Here is a 14,884-nt window from a genome sequence, read left to right on the forward strand (position 1 = left end):
TGTTAATAAGCCAAAACCTTATTATATTGATTTTGACCTTTGTGCACATCACGCCATTAACTGTGATTAATCACAAATCAGGCATGTGGTTAATCACTATTAAACATTTGAATGGCTGCCCAGCTTCACTTTAAATACCGGTGTGTATATATAACAACAACAACAAAAAAAAAAAGAAAAAGAAAAAGAAAAAAATATTGAGAGATCATTTTATTGTTTGTTTTCCTGACAAAATAAAATTAAAAGTTTAATAATGCAAGTGCATTAATAGTTTTTTTGGTTATAATAGATTCTCCATTCAAAATATCCAAGACTCTCTGCATGAACTAAATCAGACCTGGTCTGAAACAGGACAAACCCAGGTTTAAAGCTGACCTAAAGCAGGTCTAAAGCAGGACTAAACCAGGTCTAAAGCAGGACTAAACCAGGTCTAAAGCAGGACTAAACCAGGTCTAAAGCTGGACTAAACCAGGTCTAAAGCAGGACTAAACCAGGACTAAACCAGGTCTAAAGCTGGACTAAACTAGGTCTTAGACAGAACTATAAACCAAAACATGAAACCAGGTGTAAAGGCGGACTACAGTAAAAATTAATTAAATAAATAAATAAATAAATAAATAAGTAGAACTAAACCAGAACTATAAGATCAATCCAAAAGCATCCTAAAGTCCATCCTTGTCCTGATCCAGACCCTGTCCCAGTCTAGAGCAGTCCGGACTGGTGGATCTGACACAGGACTGGCTCTGGTCTCATGAATAATCAAGTCCAGTGTGAATAATTCATGTGGATTTTTGCTCCAATCTGCAGCACTCTTTCTGCAAGATTCAGAATGATGCAGGGTCTGCAGCTGGTCTGCACCTGCGACAGGTGACAGGGACTGGACCGGGACTGAACCAGGACTGAACCAGGACTGAACCGGGACTGAAACTAAACCAGGGCTATGTTTCATGACGTGAGCACACATATATATCAATGTGTGATATTCAAAAAGGCTCTACTTTCGTTGCGGTGTAACATAAACTAGGACTAAAATAGAACTAAAACAGGACTAAATTAGGAATAAAACAGGACTAAATTAGGAATAAAACAGGACTAAATTAGGAATAAAACAGGACTAAATTAGGAATAAAACAGGACTAAATTAGGACTAAAACAGGACTAAATTAGGACTAAAACAGGACTAAAATAGGACTAAAATAGGACTAAATTAGGACTAAAACAGGACTAAAATAGGACTAAATTAGGACAAAAACAGGACTAAAATAGGACTAAATTAGGACTAAAACAGGACTAAAATAGGACTAAAATAGGACTAAAATTGGACTAAACCCCAAATTAAAAGAAGACAATGCCAAGTGTAACTGTAGAGAACCGAACCAAACCAGACCTAAACTAAGACCAGGACAAGACTTGGACTAAACAGGACAAACAGGGAAAACCTGTTCTAAACAGGAGTTATCCAGGCCAAACCAGGACAAGAACTAGGTTTTGGTAAGCCTGTATGTGCCCCCATTTGTGATACTTGACTGCCATCTGCAGACTAATAAAGGAATTATTTCAGATACTATTATTGTGACAAATATTAGTTACCCTAATACAGAAATATAAAACAAGCCGAGAACTAAACTAGGAATAAACCAAGAACTAAACCAAGAACTAAACCAGGACTAAACCAAGAACTAAGCCAAGAATTAAACCAAGAACTAAACTAGGACTAAACCATGAGTTGTGTTTTGTTTCATTCACACGTTTGCATAACTCTTTATCATCAGTCTGTCATCTCAAAGCTCAAAAATGCTGTTCCACCTTGTGATGTCATGAAGTGGTAGTTTTGAAGTTGGCAGCTACCTTTTACCTTTAGTTCAGGAGAGATCGGAAATTCCAGGGCTGAAACCATCCAAATGTACTAATGATTAAACACAGTTGAGCACCTCTTGTATTACCTCATGACATCACAAGGTGGAACAGTGTGTTTTCTGTTTGAAAGAAGAACTCAGCCTAAATATGGAGGGTTTGTGTGTTAAACATGTGTGAATTAAACAAATCACAACTCCGGGTATGTTTTTGAAGAGGAAACATTATAACATAGACCAGAGAATAAAGAATTATATTCCCTTTAATCCCAATTAAGCAAGAAAAGACAAGACACAAGACAAGACACTTTCATATTTGTATTATTTATATAAAAACAGATGAACAGTAAAAAAAAAAAATGAAACCACAGTTTACATCCAAAAATATTTACAAAATTCTCTCATCAAAACATTGAAATGGATTGTTCTTTAGTACACTCTGGACCTACAAGAAAAAGAAAGAGCAATCAATTACAAATTTTCTGACCCTCTCCACTGCATCCGCGGCTCCATCTGCTCCTCTCCTCTCTACCCTCTGCTCCTCCTCTCTCCTACTTCCTTTCTCCTCCTCCCTGCTACTCCCCTCTCCTCCTCTCTCCTTCTTCTCTTCCTTTCTCCTCCTCTTTCCTCATTCTCTCTGCTCCTCCTCCTCCTCTCTGCTTCTTTTCTTTGCTACTCCCCTCTACTCCTCTCTCCTTCTCCTCCTCTCTGCTCCTTCTCACTGCTCCTCCTCTTCTTCTCCTTCTCCTCTCTACTCCTCCTCACTCCTATTCCTCTCCCCTCCTCTCTGCTCCTCCTCTCTGTCCTACTCGCTGCTGCTCCTCCTCTCTGCTCCTCCCTCCTCCTCCTCCCTCACCTGGAGAACATGGACAGTGCGAGCACGCTTAGCACAAACTCAGCGCAGTAAAAGACGAGGAGGATTGTGTTGAGGATGAACTCGAGACGCAGGACGAAGGTCTGGAGGAGCAGGTAGTACACGCACAGGGCCGTGCACGGGAACAGCACCAACACGGACATGCTCGAAGACAGGGGGCGCTCACACAGGTTACCTTTCTCTGCTGGAACAACAACAACAACAAATAGACTGTGGGCTCAATCAGAAATATGTATATGATTCAGGGATAGTCCATTTCTAAACCAGGACTAGGACTACATCAGAGCAAATGAAATAGGACTGCACAAATTTGGGGGGAAAAAATGCAATTGGACTTGTGATATACGCTTAAAAAGTAGGATTCTGTTCCTAGAGCTCATTGTAAACTCTCTTTACTCTTTAAATACATGTTTAAACTGGTACTTAAATACTTTCACTTAAGTGCATGAATAGTTACTTGAGTAACAATGTATCTCTGTATCTGTACTTTTACTTAGGTTCTTAAAATTTTCCACAAAAAGAGGAGGTATGTATTTACAGCTAACCTGTCCCTAGCTCTGACAAATCTTTTAGCACATCGTGGATTTTCAGGTATTCTAAAGTCATACACACACAAAAAAAAGACAAAAACAATGAAAAGTATTGTACCATAGAAGATTCGGAGTGTCTCCAAACCGAGGAAGAGCACCAGCAAAACCACATCCAGGATGAGGTTATCAGTGGGATATGGGAGCAAAATGCCTGCAAGAATCGTATTTAAAAGTATTTACAAAGTAGAAACATTCTGATCATCAGCCTGGTCACTTTTATGTTTAAACTGCTTTTCTAAATCAATCCAATCAAGATTCCTTTTAACACAAACTATAAGGTATTTTATTTCAATGGGGTATTAACTCTTAACACACATAACATATTTAGATCACCATGTTACCTTTTATTGTATTGAAAATCCTCCCCTCCTTTTGCTCCCCGCATTAAGTCTGCTCCTCTCTGCTCCTCTCTGCTCCTCCCTCCTCCTCCCTCCTCCTCCCTCCTCTTCCCTTCTCTTTCCTTCACTTCCCTTCTCCTCCCTCCTCCTTCCTCAACTTCAGTGCACTATCACAACACAATCAGCGCGCATCCTGGTAATGAAACTACTGCACATCACGTCAGGTTTGTGAAGCTGTTGTTTACAGTAAAAGCCAAAGTTAAATCTGTCAACTGGGCAAAAAGTTGTAGAAGTGAAGACATTTCGTTGCTCATCCAAGCTGCAACACCGAAAGTGTAAACAGCTATTGTATACAGTTTCTGTATGTAGGCTAGGTCTAGGTTGTCATTTACAGTTGTGTATCACATTTTTGTATATTTATGGAGAATTGTCACGTGGGAGCATGGGTGATGTAAGGTTGTGGGCTGAGCCTCATACAGGATTCTACTACTAACTGTAAGGAGGGTTCGAATAAGGCCCGGGAGAGATTGCAAGATTACTCAAACATGCATGAATGACATCTAAAACCTTTTCAGGCTAACTAAAAAAAACTAAAACATCTTTAACAGGTTACTAGAGAAATTACACTGCGTTGGTATATATTATCAACAAACTAAAATAACTGGATTTACTTAGTTTTTAGAAGTCACTAAAACGTCACCACCCTGCGCTACACCTTGTGGGAGTCACAGTCACAAACACAAGCCCTGAAGCTACCTGGTTGGTAGTGAAATCTCGGCTTCTAAAAGTTGTTTAACTTGTTGATAATATCTTATTCCTGGATGTCTTAACATTCCCATCAATTAATTACCTTTGTATATGAACATGAGGATTTCTGCCAGGTAGAAAGCAGCAAAGTACCATTTGTTTAGATGAAGCAGGATCTGGAGAGGGGTAGATGAGAGCTACAGAAAACTGTTAAGGACAAAAATCACAAAACATGAGAGATTTCAATTAATCAGGACACAACTGTCACATGCTGCATCAGGGAAGGATACGATCTGCTGGTTTCCTGAGAAAATATAGAGAAGAATTAAGTTTATTACAATAGTTTATTGCATTAATCCATTTATTTGAGTTCTTACTGGTTATTATCTAATTGCATGTATCATAGTATTCAGAGGTGGGTGGAGTACACAAAAATTGTACACTAGTAAGAGTGAAAATAATATTACTCGACTAAAAGTACAAAGTAGTTTCTAAGGAAATGACTCAAGAAAGTTTGTAAAAGTAGGTAAAAAAAAAACAAACAACTACTACTACTCAAGTAAGTGTAAATTAAAGAGTAACTGTTACCGATTGTAACATCTGATTTATGATTTGAAGTGAATGTAATTTGAAGGACAAAACATTAAATAATGCACACAATCTGGTATTTTCAAGGGGCAGATACAAAAATGAGACAAACTAAATCATATCTGAAGGAGCAGTACAAGAAACACAAATGGTCAAATCATTTCATATTGTCAACATAAAGCTTAAGTCACTTGTAGACTTACTCACAGTGTGAAGAGAAACCACAACTTTTACTCAAGTAAGAGTAGGTCGATAAAAAAAAAAAAAAACTCAAGTAGGACTAAGAGTATGCTGCTTGAAAACTACCTCTAAAAGTACAATTTCTTGAAAAAAAAAAAGTTACTCAGTTAAATGTAAAAGAGTTTGTTATTATTCTCGCATATTTGTTACACCTTCTTCTATTTATTTTAATAAAAACTGTGAATAAATAAAATAAATGCTGTAATACATCAACAGAGCCCATGCCCTTTCTGTTTCTATGGACGCTTTGAACTAGCTCTCATTTTAACTCACTTTTCTCTATTTTCTGAGGTAATTAAGAAAATCTATCACCACTGGATAAATATTTAAACATTTAAGCATGTACTTAATACTATAAACGGTAGAAAGTAACCCAGGAACGCGTCCAGGAGTCTATTTCTGTCTAAAAACAGAGATCTCCACACTCACCCGCCGCCATTTTGGATTGCCATGGAAACCGCGTCAGAAGTTTATTTCCGCTGCACTCTGAACCAATGAGGCACCACAGCGCCGTCTAGCGGTGAAAAACGAAACCACTGCCTCCACTGCTGCTGACTGTACTGCACAATCACTTTTATGTGACATGAAACATATGCAAAATTTGAGAAAATATTTAACCAGAACTTCGAGATGAAATTAATTAATTTGCATTATTTTGACCTTGGATGAGACACAAAGGCGACTGATAAGCACACTAGAAATGTTGCTGTTGCTACAGCAAGGGGGGTTCAGGAGGATTATGCGTCACATTTTTGCTCTTTCCTAAGTAACATAATTAATAAAATAAAAAATCAACTGAATGGTTTGTTTATTCATTTGTTTTTGTGTTTGTTTACGTAATGTATTTATTCATTTATTTAGTAATTTATCTATTAATGTAATCGTTTCCATTTTTATTATATTGTTCTGGTATTTATTTATTTATTTATTTATTTATTCAAACTCCATAACTTTCTTCACATTTGTGTGTAGTTCAAACTGTCAAGTGTATTCTGCGCTGTGAGATCCAAAAAGATTTATCTCCTCATATTTTCATTTTATTGCAGTAATATAATTACTATGTAAACTTCATTTCCCATGATGCCTCAGCCACGCTCTGATTGGCCTGCGCAGGTTGAGGGTTTACGTGGCACTGTGGGCTCGGCGCATGCTCAGTCGAGTCCTCTCCCCGGCAGGAAGATGGTGGTTGTCAGCATGAAGTCCAGTGCTTTATCTTTGTTACTCTTGAACCTTTTCTCCAGCCTGGTGTCCTCCTTGTACTTCCACATCGGGGAGACCGAAAAGAAATGTTTCATAGAAGAGATCCCCGATGAGACCATGATCATCGGTGAGTGATTATCTTTTACAAACCATCGAGACGGTGGTGAGAGGGCTGCTAATGCTAATGCTAATGCTGGAAGTGAACATCCTCGGACAAGGCTAAAACATAAAATATAACCACGTATTAGCTAAATTACCACCACTTTTTATCTTAATAGTTATTTTAAGATCTTATGAAACTGCTAGTTTTTTATATTTTTATGTTTACTTTGAAACGACATCCCTAGCTACTCAGTGGTAAATCCATGTACTATTTACAGAAAGACACTTGTCAGGGTAAATGAAATGTATTTATAACATGCCATTCATCTTCATCACACATGCATTGTTCTAAGCATAATGATGTCAAACTAAATATTTAACGTTTCCTGAATGAAACGTGGGCAGCAGACACACAAGTCATCCACCGCTCCTTAAGGCTTTAATATACAGAAATATTGCGTTGCCCATGTAAAGGCTGCAGAGGGCAGTATTTGAGTATTAATAGGGGTTAACACAAAAAGCTGTGTAAAAACTGCTAATTCTGTAGTTTAGGGGCATTTTAGAAGACGACTGGAGAGGTCTGAGTGTCAGATGTTCTCCCCGTGTCTCCGTTGGATCTTATTACATGTAAAAGCTGCTAATCCTGCGGTTTTGACATCTACAAACATGTTCTTAAATGTCCCTGTGTGTTAGATGCCCCCCCTGCCTGTCTAGGGATTCGTATGTGTAAAGGCTGTTAAACCTGTTGTTCGTACCTGTACAAGTATGTTCTGAAATGTCCCTGTGTGTCACATGCTCTCCCTGTGTCTCCATAAAGGCTTATTTTGTGTGAAAGCTTCTAACCCTATAGTTTAGACCTCTACAAACAAGTTCTGAAATGCATGGATTCTTGATTTAGTTTAGCAATTCAGATTTCTATCTTTTCTCAAATGTTAATGCCATTGTATGGGTGTGCTCATATGTTGCAGCCCTGATTGTAAACATCACAAAATTAATTTCCATTTTTGTGTGACAGGTAACTACCGCACTCACCTGTATGACAAACAGAAGGAGGAATACCTGCCTGCCACTCAGGGCCTGGGAATGTTTGTGGAGGTGAAAGACCCTGACGACAAGGTACAGCCATACCACTGGAGGGCACTACAGTTTAAATCTGTTTATTTATGTTGAGTGTAAAGAAATCCTGGACATGTTTTTGGGAGCGAGTCATTTTGTATTATTGTTCCTAAGATGTTGAATTGGGTTAAAGTGCAGATGGCAGATTAGACTACTCATTTCATTAAAGCAGACCTATTCTGCAAAACTGACATTTCAGAGCTTTTAACCATATTATAGTTGTTTACCCTCACCATTTACTCAGCTGAAGTGGAGTGTCTGAGCAATCTTTAAAACCGTATTTTCAACGCTATATTGCCCATCAATTACTGTGTTCACCGTCACTGGCACACGACCACTGCTATGACCACTTTCTTCGTTCTCCAATTTTATTATTTAACCTGTGATACACATAGAATTGGACAGCATTGTGTAATAATTTTTTAAAATACATGGCTTGTTAATGTAATGTGCAGCTATCCATAGGAGGGGCCGACAGCATGCAGCACTGTTGTGATGCTGTTTATGGTGATGTCAGAATTCACTGTTACCTAGAAATCATTATATTAGCAATGGCCAACCTGATTTGCACAATAGTTAATATTTAAATAATACATCACAACATCTTAATTTTCTTAAAGTCCTATATTACGCAAATTTGACGTGTGTCGTGTGTTTTAAGCATTTGACCCATCCTTCAGTGATTCTTGTATATGTGTGGAAAATTTGGGCCAGGTAGATTTCAAGTGGAGTGATGTATTGTGGTGTAAAAAAGTAATCCCCTCTCTTTCTAGACTTTCTGAATGTTTTCTGAAACAACAGTGTCGGTTAGATTTAATAATTCATTTGGTTTTCGTTGTTTGTCATTGCTTCTGTGCAAGAAAACTGCGGTGCCCAATGGGAGCTGACTTCACCGTAAACGTCATCACAACTCTTGCTGTCGGTGCCCCCTATGGATAGTTGCACATCACGCTAGTGAACATAGGATTTTTTTTTTTCATTGAAGGGAAACAACTATACCATGTTTAAACATGTTTAAAAATCAATTTTGCAGAATAGGTCTGCTTTAAACATAAAAAAGATCCTTATCCTTGCGTAGAAATCTGAATGACCAATCCAATCCAATCCAACTTTATTTATAAAGCACTTTAAAAACAACACAGTCGACCAAAGTGCTGTATACAAGTTAAAACACAAAACATGAGATGGAATAACATTAAAAACAGAACATGATAAATGTCAAGTCTTTACACTGAGTTAAAAGCCAAGCTAAAAAAATTAGTTTTAAGAAGAGATTTAAAAACAGGAAGTGAATCGGCCATTCTAACATTCAGTGGAAGTGCATTCCAGAGTTTAGGTGCAGCCACTGAAAAAGCCCGATCACCCCTGTGTTTCCTTTTTGGCCTGGGGACCACAAGGAGAACCCGACCTGCAGACCTGAGGGAGCGGGAGGGCGTGTAAGGCACCAGCAGGTCAGACAGATACTGTGGGGCCAGGCCATGCAGACAATTAAAAACAAATAAAAGAATCTTAAAATCAATACGAAACTGAACAGGTAGCCAATGTAGAGATTTCAGAATGGGAGTTATGTGGTGAAATTTTCGAGAACCAGTTAAAAGACGAGCAGCAGCGTTCTGGACGAGCTGAAGACGGGAAAGCAGGGTTTTATTGAGACCTGAGTATAAGGCGTTGCAATAATCTAGCCGTGTCGAGATAAAAGCATGGATTAAAATTTCAAAATTGTGTCGAGATAAAAATGACTTTACTTTGGCAAGTTGCCTCAGTTGAAAAAAACTAGTCTTAACAACTGCCTTAATTTGAGCATCGACCAAACATGTTTTGTTTTTTTAAGTCATCTGTAGTGCTCGGAGTTGCTTTCTTACCATACCAGGTTCATATACAGTGTTGTTTGTGTAGGTGATCCTGTCTCGTCAGTATGGCTCGGAGGGACGCTTCACCTTTACCTCCCACACTCCCGGAGAGCACCAGATCTGCCTGCACTCCAACTCCTCCAAGTTCGCCCTCTTCGCTGGAGGCATGCTGGTACTACAGCGTATCTCACATCTGTCATTTCATTCAGTAAAGACAAGCTACTATTAAAGGAACTGTACAGAGCTTGAGCTCCTACAGTTTTAAAAAGGTACTAGAATCTCAGCTGACCATGTGTGTCCAGAGCCTTAACCTGCAGATAGAGGGCACTACAGTGGTCACTCTTTTATCGCGGGGGTTACATTCCAAAAATGACCCACAAAAGGCAAAATCTGCAAAGTAGTCAGCTTTATTTTTTACAATTATTATATGTTTTAAGGCTGTAAAACCCCTCATCACGCACATTATACACTTTTCTCAGGCAGGCATTAACATTTTCTCAAATTTTTCTTGTTTCTCTCTCGTGCCTCTTCATCATGTATTTTTATCGAAGAGAAAATAACTTTCACTGAACTCCAATGTAAAATTTTAATTCACAGCTTTACAGTTGTGTTTTGTTTCATTCACACATGTTTAACACACAAACCCTGCATATTGAGTTCTTCTCTCAAACAAAAAACACTTTGTTCCACCTTGTGATGTCCTGTGGTAATACAAGAAGTGCTCCACTGTGTGTTTTTAAACTCCATATACCTTCACTAGAATCATTTTGTTGATTTGAGCACTGGAATTTCCAATCTCTACTGAACTAAAAGGTGAAAGGTAGCTGTTAATTTAAACTACTGCTTCATGATCTCGCAAGGTGGAAGACAACATTTTTAGCTTTGGAGATGAGGACAGACTAATAAAAAGGATTACTCAAATGTGTGTAAATGAAACAAAACACAACTCCAGGTGTTTTTGATGAGGAAACATAACATAGATCAGAAAATAGTCCACACGCCCTTTAATAAAATTCATAAAGTACTTTCATAATGTCATGTGACCGACACTGTTGTGTGTTTGTGTTAATTCCACTTTTGTTATTTCAGAGAGTGCACTTGGACATCCAGGTGGGAGAACACGCTAACAATTACGCCGAGATTGCAGCTAAAGACAAGCTAACAGAGCTGCAACTCAGAGTCCGACAGCTGGTGGAACAGGTGGACCAGATCCAGAAGGAGCAGAACTACCAGAGGGTAAAGATACTGCTACTACTATAACTTCTACTGCTGCTGCTAATACTACTGCCACCATCTATATCTACTCATTCACATATTGGAAAGCATGCCTGAAGAGGTATTGGATATCATCCATGCCTGTTTGAGTAATTTAGCGATCTCTCCCAGGCCCTATTCAAACTCCATCTTACAGTTGTAAGATTCTGTCCAAAGCTCAGCCCATGTTTCCATGGTAATTCTACATAAGTATACGAAACTACTCAACTTCACAAACCTGATGCGATGTGCTATAGTTTTATTAGTGAAATGCACGCTGATTGTGTTGTGAAAGCTATCTTAAGGGGGAGTGACTTAGCATGGAGAACAATGGGAGGGGAGACTGAGAGATACTTAATAATGGGTAACATGCTGATCTAAATATGTTGTTAGCAGTTAATGCCCCATAGAAGTAAAATACCCCCTCTTTTAATGCCCTATAAAAGTAAAATACCCCCTTTTTCCTTAGTACCGTGAGGAACGTTTCCGTCAGACCAGCGAGAGCACCAACCAGAGGGTCCTGTGGTGGTCCATAGTCCAGACCCTGATCCTGGTCGCCATTGGCATCTGGCAAATGAGGCATCTCAAGTCCTTCTTCGAGGCCAAGAAACTGGTCTAAACCCTGGGCTAGACCTGCTCCGAAATCTGGCTCCAGGCTGGTCCGAAACCAGTCCATATAGGTCCACCTTCCCTTTTCAATTCAAAGCAGAACTCAGTAACTCGTTTGTTATGTTTGGCTTTATAACAATATTTTTTAACCAGCTACTGTCCCATTAAAGGGCCTGTGCTTGATCTACTGTACAACTTCACCTCAAATCAATAGGTTGCATTCACATGACATCACAATATTCTAAAATCTCTGTAGTTTAAACTGAGCTGGACAGGTCAGAATTCTCAGTTGGAATTATATTTTCTTGACAATGTGAATAGGGCAGGTCTTTTTTTAAGATCTAAGATTAATATGAGAAGTTTGTGGCGCCAATCCCAAACAAATAATGAGAAGATTCAACATTTGTGGATCATAAGTGTTTTTGAAAGAAATATCCATAGTTATACAAGTCCCACTCTCCACCTGAAAATATGACATCAAATTCTACAACGTGAATGCAACCTATAGAAAACGTCACTGAGTTCTGCTTTAAAATGGAGTGATGTTGTGGAGATGAATCGTCAGGTTTTGGAATCTTAAAGCAGTACAAATGTGGGGGCAAGGTGCACAAAATGAACTGAAAAATCTGCACCCCCTGAACTTCGTCCGAACGGCAGATATGTGATGGCTCAGTCTGCTGTAAATGTTACTGGCCGCTGGAGTTTGTTTTTCAACTATTTTAATGTATTAAAGTTGCACTGTGTAACTTTTCTGGAGGGTACGTTGCCGCATGTCCCAATTGAGATGCTATAGCTTTGCCTGGAATGTTTCACAGTATGGTATTACAGTAGCTATCTTGTATTTATTACAGTTTTTATTGCTCAAAAACATTCTTACTGTGAGCTAGGGTTGTCAATAGATACTAAAACTAATATCGAAACTAGATACTCATTTGAGAAGGTATTGATACTAAAACAGCCACATTGACAAGACACAGACATGAACATTTTCTGAATGTCTTTAGAATGATCTTGAGCTGTATCAGAACAAGTATAAGACACATAGACTAGTGTACACCCATGGACCACCATGGAACTTACCTGGACGACTGAACGATTACACAGATATAAGGCCACATGGGAATATAATAGAAAGTATATGTTGAAAATCAGTTTATTGTCTAAAAAAAGTGTTTTTATTATCATCTTGGTATCGGAATTGGTATTCAGTCATTTCCTTAGTATTGAAATCAAGTTTGAATTTTTTGTATTGTGACAACACTATCGCCTCTCCGCAGATCTAACCTGCTAACTTTGCCTGGTTGCGCTGCTTGTCTCTATACTAAAAGATATGTTTTATACTGTGGGACATCCCAGGTAATGCTATAACCTCTTCATCGAACCACCACCAGAAAACTTACATAGTGCACCTTTAACAAATGAATGCAGTTTTTACATGGAGAAAGAGCTTTAGGATTTGGCATATGCTTAGGACCCCTCTATATGTACATAGATATTTTTCTGTATACAGTTTCTACTTACAAATAGTATTTCATATCCCAGTCCTGGTCCAACTCATGTACTATTTTTTTGCAACATGGAGAATATCGATTTCTAAAAATATCTATGCCCATGTCCTTAGGTCCTCAAAATCTAAAATTTGGTTGTAATTTTGTTCTTACGTTTTGAGGGGATTTCTGTTCTTGTTTCTCAGTTGTATTTAAAAATATGGGTTATTTTTGTAGAGATTGTGTGAAGATTGCACTCAGAGATAATACAAGTTTGAAGGTGAATGGTTTCTAACGTCAAGGTTTTATCAAACTGTGACTTAACCAAGATTTGTTTTAAATAAATGTAATAAAAGGAAATGGTTTAATTAATTTATGAGGAAACAGGAACAACATCTGTCAAGGGAGAATATGAAACGCCAGATACTGTTTTAACTCTATTTACAGATTGTACAGGATTTTAAACATCGTGGCCCTGAGTGATTTGCCATTTAAAAAAAGCTGTACCAGATTTGAATGAAAAGGTCCCACCAAATGTTCAAGTAAAAACTACACTGGTCAAAAAAAAAAGGTCACACATATAATATTTGGTTGTTCCGCCTTTAGCTTTGATTACAGCACACATTCGCTGTGGCATTGTTTCGATTTCGCTTCTGCAATGTCACAAGATTTATTTCCATCCAATGTTGCATTAATGTTTCACCAAGATGTTGCATTGATGATGGTAGAGTCTGTCTTCTCCAGCACATCCCAAAGATTCTCAATGGGGTTAAGGTCTGGACTCTGTGGTGGACAATCCATGTGTGAAAATGATGTCTCATGCTCCTGAATCACTCTGTCACAATTTGAGCCTGATGAATCCTGGCATTGTCATCTTGGCATATGCCCGTGCCATCAGGGAAGAAAAAACCCTGGATTAACCTGGTCATTCAGTATATTCAGGCGTCAGCTGAACTCATTCTTTGAGCACAGACTGATGCTGAACCTAGACCTGACCAACTGCAGCAACCTAAACCTATTTGCTGAGTTAAATCGAGGTGGCGACTTTTTTTTTTGGCAAGGCAGTGTACTTTTCAATAGGGACTGGTAACTAACATTGGTTGATATCACAATTTGTGTATACACTGTTTTTCAAATTCTTTTAAGAGATAATATTGTAAAAGTTCACACTTCACGGTGATCAGAGCCTTACACAGGGTAACCAATAGGAAGTGTGTTTGGAAAAAGTGTGTGGTGCAGCAGTTGGCTACATTAAATAGATAAATATGATTCAGAATATAACCAAAATATATAATCACGGGTGAGATCACGATTTGATTAGGACTACAACAAGTTAATCGATTAATCGGCAACTAATTAAGTAATCGAATATTCTGGGCTATGCACAGGCTGTAAACTGAGAGAAGAGGCTTTAGGACAGCAGCAATTAAAGCAAGAAAAAGGTAATGGATAGATTTATCAACTATCAAAATAATCATTAGTTGCTGCCCTAGATTTGATTTTTATGTCCGTATCGCCCAGGCCTGTCGGAATACTTTTGAATGAACACTAAATTTATGCTAAATGACAATTGAGATATGACCAGGGGCGTTGGATTGGAGGGGGTAAAGAGCACTGTTTACCCAGGGCGCAATGCAGGGAGGGGGCCTCACAAAGTCTGTAATGTGTATTCTTCATTAGACAACATGACTTTCTCCAAAAGCTTTGGAATCAGGAAAACAGTATCCCCCATCACTTCATCACCTCGTTCAAACAGAGGAAGAATTCCACTGATCCTTGTGATTTCTTTGTGGGACATGCCGCTATTGTACAAAGGTGGAATAAAAGTCATTAAGCCACAGGGAGCAACCCCGATCAGGGCTTTCAGAGGGCGGTTCTCATAGGTTTGGAATATCTTGGATTGCTTGGTGAGGGATGGCGCGGTTTCCACAGCAATTTCCAAACAGTCTAGAATGACACGCATGTTTGGAGAAAGCTGTGGGAATTTCGGAGGCATGCTCTTTTTTTTACTTTCGCTCAACTAATCCATATTTTAA

General features: G+C 38.6%; 2 protein-coding genes across 2 annotated transcripts; one reads left to right on the forward strand and one right to left on the reverse strand.

Annotated features, from left to right (window-relative positions):
• Window positions 1-2,276: 2,276 nt before the first annotated feature.
• tmem216 (transmembrane protein 216) lies at window positions 2,277-5,671 on the reverse strand. The gene is made up of 6 exons (XM_033966935.2): window positions 5,660-5,671; window positions 4,693-4,706; window positions 4,506-4,599; window positions 3,376-3,468; window positions 2,710-2,911; window positions 2,277-2,298 (listed from the first exon to the last, which is right to left on the reverse strand). Exons 1-6 carry the CDS (start codon window positions 5,667-5,669, stop codon window positions 2,283-2,285), a joined length of 429 nt encoding a protein of 142 aa, XP_033822826.2. The 5' UTR covers window positions 5,670-5,671; the 3' UTR covers window positions 2,277-2,282.
• Window positions 5,672-6,390: 719 nt separating this feature from the next.
• Window positions 6,391-13,211, forward strand: tmed9 (transmembrane p24 trafficking protein 9). Its single transcript, XM_033966933.2, has 5 exons — window positions 6,391-6,557; window positions 7,548-7,648; window positions 9,545-9,670; window positions 10,588-10,734; window positions 11,222-13,211. The coding sequence occupies exons 1-5, from the start codon at window positions 6,410-6,412 to the stop codon at window positions 11,369-11,371; spliced, it is 672 nt and encodes a 223-aa protein (XP_033822824.1). The 5' UTR covers window positions 6,391-6,409; the 3' UTR covers window positions 11,372-13,211.
• Window positions 13,212-14,884: the final 1,673 nt, after the last annotated feature.

Source organism: Periophthalmus magnuspinnatus, chromosome 5, assembly GCF_009829125.3.
Source record: "Periophthalmus magnuspinnatus isolate fPerMag1 chromosome 5, fPerMag1.2.pri, whole genome shotgun sequence".
NCBI lineage: Eukaryota > Metazoa > Chordata > Actinopteri > Gobiiformes > Gobiidae > Periophthalmus > Periophthalmus magnuspinnatus.